We start from the raw sequence: 17674 nt of genomic DNA on the forward strand, positions 1-17674 counted from the left end.
TTTACATTTCTTGTTACCTTTTCTTTCCATACACAATGTCCACTTGATTTGTGGGTCTATGGCGAAATCAAGGATGCTGGGGGGTATGGGCCCTGAGTGCCATCCTAGAGTTATTCTGAACAGAATGTGACACCAGGGGATGGTGTTCAGTATACCCAAGCCTACATTTTCTCTACTCAGCAGCATAAAGATTATATCATAGTGCCTATCCAGTTTTTCCCAGCTCAAAAATTTCTTAATATATTTTTACTTTTAATGCTGTTGATGTGAAAGAGATGTCAAAAATACACATTCTAACTCAAAAGGGCAGGCTGCTGAGCTTTAGTGTAGTTAACAGAATGCAACAAATAATTGGGAGAGCAGCTATGAAATTTATGATTAGATGAAATATCATGTTCACTCCTATTTGCAGTATGAGTAGGAAAATCAAGCCCAGAAGCCCAGGACACCATCGAACCACGTAGTTTGAGCAGAGCCAAAGTTCGTGTTGCTCTTATGAAGTGCATTCTCATTACTGCTTCCTGTTTTTAAACAGGATTGAAAGGAGAACTAGTGCAATATCACAAGGTATTCTTGCTCTTCTGTTGGTACACGTAAAATCAGGAAGTCTAGAGAATAGTGAAGCCAGTCTTAAGTGATTTACATTTCAATTTCTAACTCAGGGATATTTATTTGGAGAGTTTAGTAAAATCAATGGATATCTCAATCACATGCAAAATGAGCCAGTTCTTCAATATTTTCATTAGTCATTCACCAGTGCTCTGTATGCCTCCTGTAAGAACATAAACACACAAGGCATCAATGTTTTCTCTAACAAAATTTAATAGTAACAATAATGATGATGACATGAGTGGGTAACGTGTTCTAGGAAGAACAAGGGGAATACTGAAGAGGCACATAGATCAAGCAAAACCTAAACTTAATATGATTCGAAGTTAATAAGCCTGATGTTACTAAATTACATAGAAATAAGCATAAGCAAATATTATTGATTTTACAATCTACCAAATCTAGAAAATTGAAGGTCAGTGAGGAATGAAAACATGGGTGGAACAACAGAATATAATTTAAGATTCCTGTGAATATTTTTGGAATAATAATGCAGAAAGACTCACAAAACTGGAGTTCCTCGTTCTCTTTGAGAGAACACCCTGAAATTAATACAGATATTCCTGGAAGGACAACCACTCCTAGGTTCTGGAAGCCAAGTCAAGTTGTACTCTGGGGTATGAGGGTTTCTTTTGAGTCGATGTTGAGCAGGCTTTGCAATGGAGTTTCTTCCCTAGAACCTTATTTCATAAAGGCTAAAAAATAAGACCACCATGGAAGGGATATTGCATCATACAGCTCTAGGAGGCACCATTTTCCAGAATGCAATGTTAATGTCCCATCCCCAGTCACAAATCCTACCACCTCTGAATTTATGTAAGGGCATAAATAGAGTGGACTGATCAATGCTCTTCTACTCTAAGATAGTTCTTTCATATAGCCAGAAGAGTTTCCAGTTTGAGATTCAGTTAAATGCTTCCTTGAGAGTTAAGGGAAAGTCTGACTGATATAACATTGTGTTAGCTAGTCTAATCATCCCCCTCCCATATACATCTAAGTGATTCAGAGGTAAGAAAGAATGGATGATGGAAATTTTTATAAATTTTGACTCTGTAGTTAGATTAAGCCTAAGTGAATGCTGCAGTGGGTGCTCTGGCAGCTGAAATATGAAAAGGATTATAGGGTGTCTACTAGAGAAAAAACTGTTGGGATGTAGGCAGGGGGAAACTGGGGAGTTGAAAGGGAATAAAGAAAGGGCTCTAAGTGGGACCCCAAAACAACTTGCAAAATATGGCCTAGAAACAGCCCTGTCTGCTTGGAATGAGAGGTTCCTAACGGGATGAATCAGAGGAAATCGTCTCTGAACCCACAGGTACAGCAGTCACAGGTCCCACAGCCACTGGCACAGCTGTCATCATCCTGTTAGATTTCCATCCTCAACTGTCCTCCTTCTGTCCTGCAGCAGGGCTCTGCTTCCCTCTCAATTCATCTCCATTCTCAATTCATCCACAAAAAAACATTGTGTGTTATGTACATCCAGGACAACACACATTCTCTTCCTCAGAGTGTCTAGAATACCAGCCCCTCTGGTACTGGTTGGGTTAGAAGGGATGGGACTCTCAGTCAATCATTCAGCCAGATGAAAGATAAGCGAGATGATCAGATATCCCCACAGAGAGGTCAAATGCTACCTTCTCTATGAAATCCATTGTTTCTTTCTTTCTTCGAACTTCCCTGGTACTTTATGTCCCTTCATGACATATGTCAATACCTACCTTATAATATCCCAGGTATCTGCACACCTTTGCATTGCCAAATCCTTTGCCAGAAATGTCCAACCTGCACTGACTTAGCTCTGATGTAATCTGATCTTCTCTTGCAGACTTCCTCTCTCTCCACCTCCCACTTCCACCTGAGTTTAATGCCATTGCTCCTCTCCCCACCTGGGCACTGCCCTATTCTCAGTTAATTATTGATTGTTTCTCTATTGCCCTCACCAAACTCTGGGGCACTTGATAAAGATTATCTCTAGTCTCTAAAATGGTGCCTGCCACTTAGGAGAATCTCAGTAAAGGTCGAAGGGGTATATGTATGTTTTCTGTTGATAGAAATCTTTAAGATGAGGTTTTGTGTCATTTTTCTCTATCTTCCCAGAGCAATATAGTGGTCTGCAAAATTAGAAATCCCCAAATATTTAACAATAGAAGAACAATTATGAAATAGCATCGAGTCAATGACCTTGCAGAGCAAAGTACGTGGGAAGCAGAATAAAGAGAACAAACTGAGTGGAGGGGGTGTCAACAAAATGTAACGACAGGGTGAGATGGAAAAGGAAGTGAGGGCTGGAGGAGAGACAGTGAGCAAATTGAGAGAAATAACATTAACATTGTGGTAGAGAGAGAGATCCGCCTGATGGAAAGATCTAAGAAAGCAAAATCTTGAAAGTATTTTCTGCAGCTTGTCCCCATGAAAACAGAGGTGGGGAAGCCAGATAAAAGGCTTTGTAATGAATCCAGCCTTTTGACAGTAGCATATCACTAGGCAAATTATGGTTTCATTGTGAAATCAATATAGGAATGCAAATTTTGATTTGACACTGAAATTTGTCCAGCTTCTGAGGAAGCAACATGTCCTATAAATGGTGTACGGTTGGGCTATGTAAACACCGTGGCTAGATGCTCTTGGCCAGAAGAGAGTGGCTTCAGCCTGAGTGATTTCATCCACCAATATTACAAACACACTGTCCTTAGAGTTTGAATCTATTGAATAATGTGGGAAATCAACCCTTGAAGGCACTCAGAGGAGAAAATATTTTTCTAGAAAAATATATGATTTTCTTCTTAATACATACTTCAAATTTTTATTTCATACTTATTGAAAAAAACTCTTGCATTCTCAATTAGATAATTTTGAATAATACATTACTCATGTAAGCATATAAAAAGGAAAATAAGAGCAAAATAAATTGGCTAAGCAATTGCTAAAACAACTTTTCTATAAACATCTTCCTGATTTATTACTGAAGAATCATAAAGTGCAAGTGTTTAAAGTATACAATTTGTTCATTTTTAATATGTGTAAATGCCTATGAAACCAACACCACAATCAAGGTAACAGACATACCCATCATTGCCAAAACTTTGCTCAATGTGATCCATACTTGCCTCTATCCTTTCCCTAAGGAATTACTGATCAGCTTTCTGTTAGCATACCTTAGTTGGCATTTTTGAGAATATTATATAAATGAAATTATATAATAAATCTTCTTCTTCTTCTTCTTCCTCCTCCTCTTCCTCCTCCTCCTCCTCCTATTCCTCTTCTTTTTTTTCAGTTTCTTTCACTCAGCAGAATAAATTTGCAATTCATCTATGTGGTTTTATGCATCAATAGTCTGTTCCTTTTTATGGTTTATTGTTTTCATTGAATAAATTAAAATGTGTCTATCTGTTCACCTGTTGATAGACATATGGGTCTTCTTTTGGGAATAAAATACCTGCTCCTCCACCTCTTTCTGCCTGCCTGTTTTACTGGAAAAATTATGAGTCTCTCTGATCCTCATTTTTTTCTTATGAAAATATGGGTTTAATGGCTATTTTATAGGAGTTTTTTGAGAATCAACCATTGAGCACATTGCTTAGCACATAGTAGATACTAAGTATTAGCTTCTTTTCTAATTTGTCATTTAATTGCCTTACTGGTATTTATTGTAAAGTAACAATTTTCCTCCTATCGAAATATTTCCTTTTCTGTTCGTCTTAGTGTCTGCCTGCTTGGCCATTAGAATGAATGATTCTAGCCTCATTGTCCAACAAACATTGGGGTGGCTATACACTTGCCTCCTTAAAACATGATTCTTCTTTTGGATTATATTCGCTCCCATAACTGACTAGTCACAGTTTTGTTCACTGTACACAGTGCTCGGAGCCCGCTATAGGATGTCTATTAGGTTAGACTTGGAGACAAGAATCAGACAAGAAGAGGGCTGTTTCCAGAAAATGAGAAGATGTGTTTGTATTGCAACCATTCTGTTTGAAATGAGGTGCTGTGTTCACTTGAGGAACTTTTGGGGAGGGACATTTGAAGAGGATTATGGATGAGGGGCTCAGCTAAAGCTCTACCAGTCCACCCTCTGGTGCTGCCACAGTTTAGTTCTCTTTGTTTTCTTCCTCCAAATTCTATTTTTTCTCATTGCTGCTCCTTTAAAGTGTGTCCATACTAAATTTTCTTGCCTAAATCAGACTCCTTCTATTAAAATAAATGGTGCTGATTTTTTTCTTCATATTCTTTATAAATACGATGTCCAACTAAGCTAGCAAATCTAGTTCAGTTGGCAGATGGCAGTGGATGAAGGAATTTTAATTTCCCCCTGTGAGTATTGTGAGTGGGGGTAGGGGCTCTGGGGTCTGTTTTGCTCTGACACCAATTTTACTCACTTAAATTTGTCTTTATTCATAGAGATTTTTGTTCACCAAGAACGGGTGCTGATGGTAGCATGTAGGGGTAAAGCGGGTAATAGACCAGTGAAGTTGTGGATTAAAAAGCATATGTCCTCAAGACAATTGGTGGGCAACACTATTTCTATATAAGGAAAGCTGTATCTCATTACTGTTAGGAGTTTGTTAATGGAATTAAGAAACAGTCTATCATTGTGCTACCTACAAACTTCTGAAGTCCTCTGTTATGTATAGTGCTATCCACATGTAAAGGTCCCAACTGACAAAATAACTTACAAAGGAACTACTTTTTTCTTCACAAGTCAGAGAGGTGAAGACTCTCGTTTATCAACTTTTAATATCCTAATGATTACTAGGGACACTCCATCAAGAGTTTTCATGGAAAAGTGTATGTTTAGAATAACATAATACATTTTATATTTTATCAGGATAGCACTATAATATGCAGAAATCTACGAATTCTGATACTTCCGTGGAAACACTGAATTCTACCCGCCAAGGCACAGGAGCTGTGCAAATGAGAATCAAAAATGCCAACAGCCACCATGACAGGCTCAGCCAAAGTAAATCCATGATCCTCACCGATGTCGGGAAGGTCACTGAACCTGTAAGTCAAATACCCCAAATATCCCAAGTTCCTTGTCATACAGAATTTTGTAAAAGGAAAAAAAAAAAAAGCTAATTAGTCTTGTTTTATTTGTTTTCCTAATGTGCATGAGAAAACTGTTTTTGTAATGCATTTTATCTTGCATACTTACAGTCATGATAATATCCCCAGTTGCAAGAGAAGAGCTGGGCTTAATCCAGAGTGATAAAGTGGATTTGGAGCTAGACTGAAGAGCACCTTTGACTCATTTTAAGGGCCTCTACTATCATGCTTCAGTGTCATAAAAATAATGAGGTTATGCTAGCATGTGGCGTTTGTACTTCCAAATACAGTACATCACTTTGAAAAGCCAGAGGCTAAAATTAGCTAAGAATGAATTGAGAAAAAAAAAATCTCAAAAAAAATTGTGAAAATCTCTTCCTTAAAATCTCCCAATAATATACGATACTGGAAATTATGATTTGATTTGGAGTGGGCTTAAAGGATTGAAATGCTGTGGCTATTTAAGGTTTGGAGAGGAAGCCATTTTGTCTCGATAATGTGTCATTAGGAAGATTTGAAATAAAATAGTTAGAGATGAACTCTACTGCCAATTGTGTCGCTGGCCCTGCACGCATCCTGAGCCACTAAACCCACTGATTGCGATGAGTCTCCTCTGGTTAATTTTCTTCTATAATGGTGGTAACTTGCAGCTGAGGCCATAGGATGTTACAAAATTATTTATGCAATGTTAGCCACTCTTTTGGACCCCAGATCTATTTTGTTTCTCACAGTGAGAGCAAGAGCGAGGAGAAATAGGTTAGCTGGGGACAGGCTGAGTTCCAGTCACCCTGCAGAAACATGTGAGCTATTAATTGAGTGTTCTGTTAATATCATAGGGGCCTATGAAATATTCAGCTTCCTAACTGAGTTATTAAATGAGATAAACTTGCTGAGTAGCATGTTACTAATTGTATTTATTCCCCATTTTTCACTCAAAAAATTAACCCACAGCAATCTCAGGAACATGAGAAATATGTGATTTTAATCATTCTTTCCTCAGGTGTTGTAGACAAATTTAGCATGAGGAAGCCAGTGATTATATTTGGGGAGTGAGAACTACATCCTTAGATAAAGTAACTAATGAGATATGCATTTTTCTTTATTTACTTTCTCATTTAAAAGTATTGTCTCCTGGGAGGTACAACACTGCCAGCCTGACTTTGCTTTTAAACCAGCTAAAATGTTCATCAACTATGAACTTGAGACAGTGGTTAGAGTAAATTATTGGAATCTCTATAATGTATTATCAGTAAGAACTGTACCTTTGAAAAAGTTTAAAAGTTAAGTATATTTAATGATGCCTAACATATTTTATTGGCTGTGTTTAACAAAAGGCACTATGCCGCAGTTGTTTTTGACAAGCATGAAAACATCACAGCGTGAGACTGCAAAAGGAATTATGGAGAGAAATTACAAGTGATCCATCTCTCAATGAATTATCCACCTCAATAGCCCGCAGAACTCAGCTACCAATTAACACCTACTTTATTACATGTTGGGATGTACTTAATAACTTTCATGTGTTTATGCACTATTACCTTGACTGATGCCTCTTGTACAATTAGGCATAATTGGCATATCAATATGCAAAAGTTAAAAGGATTAACCCTCTTAAAACTAATGAGCATTTCTGTATCCAGCTGCTAAATGAGACAAAATTAGCATTTTTCACTTTTGGGCAGGATTTTATCATGCAGTTTCTCATTGTTGATATTACCTTGTTACATAACTTTAGTTTGGGGGGTTGTATGCTGGACTGCTAGAGAATAAGAGTTTTCCAAAGTTAAATTAGCTATAATTATCCCAGCTTTTGTTTCCGCATTCTTAGCCTGGGCAATATGTATTCCTCGATAAGGAACAAAAATAAAAGTTACTTTTGGTTATGTGTGCTCAGTGCATAATTATATAAAAGGGGTATTTTAGTGAGGATGTGTCATTTCACCGAGAAAACTTGGCTCAGAGATACTGTATTGAAAGCTTGCCATGGCACTAATTTTCTTTCTGTCTCAGTTCTTTTCATCTCTTTTTTCCATGCACAATTTTCTGACTAGATACTGACAGAATGTAAAGTATTTTGGCATATTTATTCAAACAAGCCTGTTAAAGTTATCTGCTCAAGCTAAACTAAGAACTTGATTTTTCAGAAGTTGGGTGGTGGGGTGAGGTCAAGGGGGAGATTTTGAATTTAGAGGTGGGAAGAGATGGGTACTAAAAATGTGGGGACATATTCAAATGCAGTAGGGTTTGTTGTAACAGAGGCACATACATGTAGTCTATACTGAAAAAAATCAAAAGTATTTAGAGATCATACATATGTCATGCATCCTACTTAATATATATGGCATATGCATACTACTTGTTCACTAGTATAACAATTATGCAAATCCAATATGACTTACTGGACTATATAATAACACAAGGATCTGATATTACATTCATCATGACTTAATTCATTACAAAAATGATAAAATATTCTAGAGTCAAACCAATTCTGTAATTTTCTCACAAATTCATAAATTCCTCTTGTAAATTTTGTTCAATTAAAATGTTTTTAATATGACTCTTAACTTAGAACACAATACAAAATTCTCCTGTATATGTCGTAAAAGCTTTGATTCTTAGTTATCTTAAATGAGGAATGCTATGAAATGCCAATATAAACAGTTATCCAACCCTAAGCTATGCAAACGTAGGTGAATTTACTTGCTAAGTTAGAAATTTTGATAACCTAAATGTTGCAGGAAAGCATCTCAGTAAAACAAATATGAATCCTCCATTAGTATTTTATTGGTGATGTGCATCGTTTTCTTTAGACATCAAATAATCATTCTAAAATTTGGTTAATAAAATCAATGCTTTTTCAAAATTCAAAGAAGTTACTTTTTGACGTGGGAAATGTTGGAGAGGTGGGCAGTTTCGAGAGGGGGACAGTGGTTTGCAAGAAAATCGCCCATCTGTAAGAGAGATCTGGAGAGCTCCCTTTGGTGGGGAAAGATCAGTCTTTGGTCTCAGTGATTTGTTGTCCTGTCCTGAGCACCAGAGTGAGACCTCTTAAAGGTAGACAGCTTATTTACCAGAATGTGCTAAACAGAAAATCAGACAGTTGAGGGCCGATAGATGGGGGCAAGTGAACTGTGCCTGTTTAAGGGCTAAAAAGACCAATGTGCATTGCAGCAAATAGCTATTGCAAAAGGTTTAATGTGGCTTTGATGTTATTTATAAGAGAGATGCTCCTGCCTAATACACAGTTTAGAATAGATATTAATGAGGAGTTTAAATAGCCCGAATCAGGAAACTGCAGACATATGATTTGCAGGCAAGAGTAGTTTCACCATTTAATGCTGATGTCTTAAGCAACAACATGTATGAATATTCACCGTTTCCATCTTGTAAACGCCACAGAACGGCATTACTTCATTCATGGCCATCATGAACAGGAAAATATTTTTTTATTGGTATTCAGATAAAGACTTAGGTGGAGCCATTTTTAAACATTAACATACAAGATTCCTTTTACTTCCATTAACAGACTGTTTGTTCAGTTTTTAAATATATTATCAGAAAAAAGAGGAAACAATTTTCTTTTGTTTCTTACTTCTGTGATTATAGGATACTTGCCAAAGTTGTGGCTAGCCAAAAAGGCAGACATAAAAATTGCTACTAAAAATATAAACCTTCTGTTTAGTAGAGTTTTTAAGAAATATTATGAGATTGTAGGGCTTGTCCATGTTTACTTCAAATCAAGCTTATAGTTAGGTTTGAGGCTTTGTTTGTATAAATTGTCCTGAAGTGGATCCTGATATTTAATTAAAATGACACTAAATCACATTGAATTGATAAGACTTGGCATCTCAAACAAAGGTAATTGCCCGTATTGGTTTTGTGCAAAAATAGCGCTGCTTGGAAAATGTGCAGCCAACACAGACTGTCAACTCCATTTATAGATCAATATGTGAAAACCATTGATCAGGCAGGCATGTGTAACAGTAACACTTTGCATTTATTTGTTGTTTTTATACCACATTAAGGCTTACAGGATTATAGGATTCCTAAATATTTTGACTTCCTCATAAATATATGATCTGTTGCATGTTAATTAAATGAGAGTCTGCAGCCATTTCTAAAATTGTTTTTAGTTTGATGATTTCCTTTTATTGCTGTGGATCGTATGATCTGAAAATGGATTAGTTTCCTTCTGCATAAAGATTATTAAAGCTTATTTTAATGTGTCCTATTTAGTGTAAGATGTGTCTGTATTTTTGCTTTGAAAAACATAGATACAGACAATTATTTTCTCGTAGCGAGTGGCTGATCTTTTTTTATTAACTGGGCATTCTCAGCGCTCAGGGTAGAATTATTTCCTGACATATTTTGCACACCCTGTAGATAACGGGTCTTCTTGACTTCCCTGATAGAATATGTTTTCTTTCTTTTCCTTTTATCTAGCTCTGTAGTACAGGCATCTGACCAAACATTATGTAGAAAATAAACTGACCATCTCAATTAAATTCTAGACACACACAAATATAATTTAAATTCTATTTTTCTGATTCAAGAACAAGCCTTATGAACTGTTCTTATACACTGTATTCTTCAGTTAAATCTCTCTTATCTCATCAATGTAAGGACAGTGTTTTGTTCCTAATCTTTATTGGACTATTGTGGATGACATTTGTAAGCCATTTTGGTTTATAAGGAAAAGCTGGAGGACAGTGGAGTGAGACTCTCCAAAGATCCAGGCCTCTGATATGACTACACAATAATGTGTCTTCCACTGCAATTTTCTTTACCACTGGGAGGGCAATTTTGTTGAGATTTTTTAATATTTTCTATATACATTAGGAGTGCTGCTTTCAAGACAGTGCTTTCTATACAATATTAAAATAATAAAAGAAACAAGATTTTAAAAACAGCAACAAACAAATAAGCATGAAATTCAAAGATTTTCTAAGGTATTTTGCAGACATGCTGTAGAACAGATGAAAAAGTTTGTTAGCTAGAATTTTGACTTTTACACAATATGCCCCTGGGAGAAGAAGATTCAAAAACCACTGGAGATTTCTTTCCTTGCCCATGCCACCCTTTGCCGTCTCATGCTGTGAAAATCTTTAACTCTATTTACCAAGCACAAATTGGACTTGCCAAAAGGTTCAGAAAGTTTATGATGACAGTGAAGAGTCCATACTTCAAAGAAAGAGCTAGGGCTCTCACATCCACATATGTGGCTGCACCGTTTCCATCTTAACCTGAGCATAGCTAAATTTGTTTATAATCTCCTACTGATTGAACATGGTGCTGAATGTACATGAGATACATTTTTTTAAAAGTTAGTCCTCTGATTACTAATTTGAATCCAAAACTCTAACCTTGTTAGCATCTGGACTTATTTCCATAATAACAACCCCTTCAGAACCTACAAAGTAATGAATAATTGACAACAAATGAAATGTTTTGATAGTTGTCGGCACAAAGCATGTTTAATGTTTTGTGTTGCTTCCTAGCTAATTATGTAGATGACACATTTGTCAGACCTTGACTGCCATTAGAAACGTGTTTCCAGAGGGGAGAAAAACAGGCTATTCATAGAGTAATTAACTAGAATGCTCAATGACCTGTGAGAGATTCAAATCGCTGCCAGTTCAGACATTGTTTTGTTACAGAGCAGAGGGGTAATTAAAATTCCAAATTACAGTCCTATGATGGAGCATTTGTTTGTTGACAGTATACTCTTACTCTAGTTTGTTAATTTTTTTTTAAATTGCTTCTAATCCATTTTATAGCTTTAGGAGTTCCATCTTTGAATTTGCTGACAACTAATATTATGGTAAATTGTACTTCAGTTGAGTACTGCGTGCCTCACAATTTCAAGGGACCACAAGGTTGGTGGGATAAAATAGCTCCTTCTCAAGACTGACAGATCAGGTGCTGTCAGCGAGAATGCCTCTAACATGGAACATCTTGTCAAATACTGCTTCCAATTCTATATGAGGGGGAAATGAACTAGTGGAAAATACAAAGGTAGAGAGGAAAGCAACAATGAACAACTAGAACGGAGCAAGAAGCTGTTCTCCCAATAAGAAATGATTGATTAAGTGTTCTGTTACCGAGTAGGAGAGAAGAGTGAGAGCTGAGGATGATTTGGGAAATGGTGTTGAGATTGTGGTGCTGAGTTCAAGGCAGAAGATGCGGCCGTCTGTAGGAGGGCTCACCTAGATCACCCAAAGGGTGGCATGTTTCACAGTCACCTTTCATCTCAGGTCAATAACAAACCATGGAATGACAGATATCATTCATGAGATGTTTCAAGGAAATATTGGGATAGTTTACAAATCTAGAGGGCTAAAATAGTCTAAAAAATTCAGTTCCAGTGGAACATGTATTTAGGTTGCTGAAAGTGAGAATATAGTTTTATTAAAAAGATCTGACAGAAGTCACACGGTGTTTGATGCAGGCGAACTGACAGAGGCATCCAGTGAGTGCTGATTATCCCGAAGTCACTGTCAGCTAGGATTGATTTTCACTTTCTCCATTTATGTAACGGTTCCTGTAATACAGCTGACCCCGAATCACGTTACCTTGTCATTTCTCTGCATGGATCAAGAAGAGATGAGCTGAAAATAGCTAGACACTGACCTTGAACTTACCAGAAAAGTGAGAAGTGACAGTGGGGTTTTTCTGTAGTTCATGTACAAAGACGAAGGCACACTGTTCCTCTGTCGAGTTCACTGCAGCAGCACAAGGGGGCAGAGCAGTACTAGAGATTACAGGTAACACAGCTTCTGCAACAGCATGGCAAGACTCTGAAATACGGAGTTAGAGCCAGAGGTCTCATTTTTACATCTTAGTGTAGACATAAAGGAGAATTACTGATGAATCAAAATCTCAGGTCCCCTGATGTTCATAATCAGTAATCTAAAAGTGTACATTCTAATTTAAAAAGGTTACCTAATACGCTGTGTGCCAGCAACTATGCTTTTCCACTAAATTTTTGCAGCATCTCTTATTTAATTCTTATAATACTCTTCACTCTTAAAATAACTTTGGAACCATAGTCAATATTATTAAGAGAGGTTTAATTTATGGCAGACTCCCAAGGTGATATGTGTCACTTTACATACAATTGTATCAGCAGATGGGAATATTCTTTACATATTTACCAGATATTAACACTCAAAAATTAAAACTGGAGAGTGTTTAATGGCAGTGTGCACTCACGAACAGGTAAAAGGCAAGCTAGAAAATGGTGTTTACCATTTAATTTACATTTATTTATGCCTGTATGTCTTCCCATTTTAATATCTGCCTCAATTTTCAAAAATGTATTTTAATGGATCATCATTATAACCTTGATTAACCTAAAACGCAGTATGTCAAATATTATCCTTTGCTTGCTAGCACTCAGTTAAGCTAAATCATTGCTGTACTGATGCTGAATGTTTCTGATAAATGGCACTTTAAAATCTTGGCAAGTGAAGCAGAGAACTGAAGCAGGTTGAGAAACAGAACAGCAAACACTGACTCAATTATCCCCCAGGTTGTAAGTGCCTTATGTAATGGCACGGTAGCATCTTTGCTTGTGTGATGGCACAATAACATTTTTGCAGGCCTGCATAATAACTAGACTCTTCCTTGTATACAGTAGATTCTATGTATGTGTACAGGTAGTATATGTATATATACACACACATTTCTTTATTTATATAGATATATAGAATATATACATATCTATATACAGATATATAGAAATATATGGAGAGATGTATTTGTATATAATTTATATTTGGACCTATTTTTATGTTCCAGGAGAAAATAATAACATATATATTTACAAGCTGAAATATCAAGATTGCCTCAAGGTTCTTCTTCTGTAAATATAACTCAGGACAAGCTGACAATAAGATCAGAGAAACAAGTAGACTTCCAATATGTTTCAAGGATAGAATAAATAAGAGATCATTCCATTGCCAAGAATGTGGCAGAAAATATTCAGAATATCTGTGTCATCACAGAAATCTATAGTACCTAGTTTTTGCCCTTTGGCAGAAGAAAAGCACAAGTCCTCTGACTTAGAAAGATTTGCTATTTGGAGGAGGCGATATAAGTGGGGGCGGCGGTGTGTTTATACCTATAAAACTTGTGTGTCTAAAAATGACACCTTCGAAGGCAAGCCTGAGGAACAGATGCATTCCTTGAGAATCACACAATTACTTTGCCTTTCTGCTCCTCAGAGAGTGCAGGAGACCTCTTGCATGGCCTCTCCTAGGTGGTAGGAAACCCATCCCTAAACGGTTGATTAGCCTCTGCTTCGGAGGTCAAGGCAGACATAAAGGTGTTGTCTGCTAATACACTTCCCCAGAGTGTTGTTTTTTGTTTCATTCTCTTTCTTTCCACTGCCTTCAGTGTGCAAGGCTTTTAATAAGGGACTTCAGTCCCTGATGTGTTCAGATTCGGTTTATTGTTACCATCTGTTTAATTATCCTCTCAGGTTTGTGTTAGGAAGCATTAAAGTATTTTATCCAGCCTTTGAATCCCCATGTTCCTAAAGAGATGTGGGTAAAGTACGTGTCAGTTTTCAAAGAGCATGTTAAAAACTGATAAGCAGAACCATCTCCAAACAATAACATGTAAGGCAAATACATTTTTTTACATTAATGCATGTTACAACTAATTAGCAAATGTACAGCAATGTGGCACTCTCACGGAAATGATGCCATCTTCTCTATATGAAATCTCATATGCTTCTCCTTTGAGGTGATGGATTTTTATGATTCCTATTCACTTCCAATGCACTGACAATAAGTTTATTGGGGGAAGAGATATGGAATTTGATTTGTAATAGGACATATAGTTGTCATATGTCAAGCAGATTTATGGATGTGCTGAAGTTAAAGATAAATCACATACCCAGAGAAAAAGGACAGAATGTTTGGGGAAAAATGAAAAAACCCAGGGGAAATTCAGTTACTTGATTTTTTTCTCCTCTTCCTCTTGACTTTCCTCCTCATTATTATTATTACATTTCATGTCATCATTATTATTACTACATTGCATGCTTTTTTTTTTCTGGAGAAAAAGCAGCATGTTGCTTCCAGTAAGCACTATAGTCACCGTTATATCTGGTGCAGTTTTCCATGTGCAAAAACCATTGATAACAAAAATTACACGGGCTGACACAGATGTGTTATCAGTTTATGTCCAAATTATTTTATATATCACTATTTTAGTGAAATTTTTGGAAATTATAAAACAAAATTAAGTATAAATGTGTAAGTATCAAAATGTTTTAGATGTCAGAAACCCTGAAAATCAAATGGAAATAAATCATGCTTTTACTTCCTAAATCAAAGAAGCCAAATGATTAATCATTATTCTTTTTTATGTATCCCTTACGAGGTGATTTCAATAAACTTTTTTTCTGAGATTCCAAGATGTTATCAGATTTAAAATGTATTTGAAAGTGTTCAGAAATGGTAGTTTTGTTTTTGTGTAAGTACCTTTCCACAGTACCATAAACATAAATGACCAAAGTACTGATCTCTTTTTATTCCTTTGTGAAGAAACCAGCGCTGTTCTTGCCTTATGCTCTTACATTATCTCTGTGAAGGAAGAATAGTGATGACACCAACTTTCCTCCACTACTTTTGGACACTAAACCTGCTTTCTTTCCCACAGGGTAAAATAAAGCTGCTGTCTTCATATTTCCAATGAGAAGGGACATGTGTCTCCTTGCATTGAATTGTCTTAGATCATATCATGTAGCACAAAGTGACCCAATATAGGAAGACAGGAAAACAAAGTGACAGTTTTGTTTGCTCTAATGTAAACGCCAACATCAAAACATGGGGCAAATCCTAGAGGCCCACTGCCAGAACACACGAATTAAATAGCAAGAGCTGATATTCTGTACTTAAAAAAATGTATTCAAGGGATATTCTGTAATCAGCAGTGAAAGGTTAATGAACAAATAAGCTTAGCTCAGGTTAGACAAACTGAGTGTAACTACCACTGTTTTTAAAGCCATGAGAAAGTGAATCTGGCTGATACTTGATAATACATCACACACTGTGGTCTTACCTATTGATTACAGGCTGACAATGGGTAACCTTTCATGGCAACTTCCTCTTTTACCATGAATTATTGACAGTATTAATGCCAATAACACATGATCAAATAGGAAAGAAATTTACATTCCTGGATGTACTATCCTTAACCTCCATGCCTTTAACGTCAAGAAAGAAAAGAAGAAAGAAAGAAAGAGAGAAAGAAAGAAAGAAGGAAAAAAAGAAAGAAAGAAGAAAAAATGTCTTCTTTCTTGTCTTGAAAATGCTAATGAGTTAGCTTTGACTTTTAGACAGGTTATTCATGTGACATCCCGATTATTCTCATCCACAACACAATCTGGGTAACACAGCCCTATATTTAAGGGAATCTTGCTGTTGTTATTTTCACCCTAGTGTCCTCTAATAGTTTATAGATCCTAGGAAATTTTACTCTAATGGTGTGTCCTAAGGTCTCTGCATTAATAATTCCTGCTCGTTGAGTGGTCACCATCTCAATCCTGCCCCTGTGTGTGTCCCTCTAAGAGTCCCCAAAGTGGGAAATAGGAGAACACGTTTCATCTATTCATTTCATCTATTTATTTATTTATTTGTACATTTTTATTGGCACTAACAGTATGTCAGAGACTCCTTTGAAGGCTGGGGACATAAACCAAAAAGTTTCTCTGTCCTCTAGGAGGTTACATTCAAGTGAGGTAGAATCTTTACCTGGAATAGCCCAGACTCTGCTGTTAGCTACCTAGACATCCTCATTGCCACTGCCACCACCACCTCTTCAAACTAGTATTAGTGTCATGTATGTTGCATTTTACCACAAATACTTTACACCATGCTTAAAAATGCCCTGTAAAAAAGAGACGTTCACCTCGTGTACCTTGCGTTTTACCACAAACACCGTACACCATGCTTAAAAATGGCCTGTAAAAAAGAGACGTTCACCTCCTGTAGGATGAATTTCTGTGTGTTGTATATCTCAAATGACAAGCTTTGATTTTTTAAAACTTCAAATTATAAGAATTCCACCTGATTTTAACCTACTTTAAACTCCCTTGTGCACTTTGACCTATTTCCTATGTCTTGTGTTTGGTGTACCCAAGCTATTGAAGTACTTTCTTTGGTAACAAGTCAAGCTGCTAGTATTCTTATCTGGTTAGATTTATAATGCCTCTTTTATTCATCATTCTTTCTTTTTCCTTCTTCCTTAGTCTTTTTTGAATTTATGATAAACTTTTCACTGATGTTGAAATAATAATTTTTATGAATACGAATGAAAATGTTAATATATTTGATGTCTATAACTATTTTTGTTTCAACACGAAAACTGAACACAGACATAATTTAAACTTCTACAGAGCATCCAAAATTTTCAAGTTCTTGACTTAAAAATTTTACTTTGATCTTTGCTACTAGGGTCTGACTGAGCATTGTCCTTCAAGTAGCCATAATTCTGGGGGTTGATTGTGGTTTGTACATGATCTAATTATAATTTGCCAAAGCAGTTTTTATCATTAGCGTTATTCTTATCTATTCTTTATTCTTATCGTGCCATTGTAGCCTTTAAAGTACTTGCTGGCCATTTTACTAACGTGCACCCCATCAAAGCAAAGGTGATTACATTAACCAGGAGACAAAATAGGCTCTACTGAGACCTCACAATTCCTTATTTTTCTTACATATGGATAATGGGACAGCAGTCTTGCTATGAGAATGGCCCAGGAAACCCAGATTGGATTCAGTATGCATTTAAGACCATGGTTTCTCACTTTTTGACTGTTAACCTGAGCTTGCCACCACTCATGCTGCCCTTTCTAACTCTGAGCCCCCTATCTCCCGTCTGACTGCTTTGATGAAACCTTGTTCCCCAAGATCACCAACATGTACCTAGAACCCTGGTTGCTTTTTTTCACCTATGCTTCAGAGGCCTGTTTCAGACTTTTCCTCATCAAAAACAATGACAACTTCAT

The 17674-nt window shown here is 36.5% G+C and overlaps 1 protein-coding gene across 6 annotated transcripts in view; it reads left to right on the top strand.

Moving 5' to 3' along the window:
* ARHGAP15 (Rho GTPase activating protein 15) overlaps positions 1 to 17674 on the top strand; it is a 638999-nt gene that overhangs the window by 20619 nt on the left and 600706 nt on the right. For all 6 annotated transcript variants that reach the window (XM_001157299.6, XM_063790436.1, XM_016949756.3 and 3 more), the window contains exon 2: positions 5432 to 5610. In XM_001157299.6, coding sequence (XP_001157299.1) covers positions 5446 to 5610 — 165 coding nt within the window. In that variant the 5' untranslated portion in view covers positions 5432 to 5445. The remainder of the gene's footprint in view (positions 1 to 5431; positions 5611 to 17674) is intronic.

This window comes from Pan troglodytes, chromosome 13 (genome assembly GCF_028858775.2).
Source record: "Pan troglodytes isolate AG18354 chromosome 13, NHGRI_mPanTro3-v2.0_pri, whole genome shotgun sequence".
Classification (NCBI taxonomy): Eukaryota; Metazoa; Chordata; class Mammalia; order Primates; family Hominidae; genus Pan; species Pan troglodytes.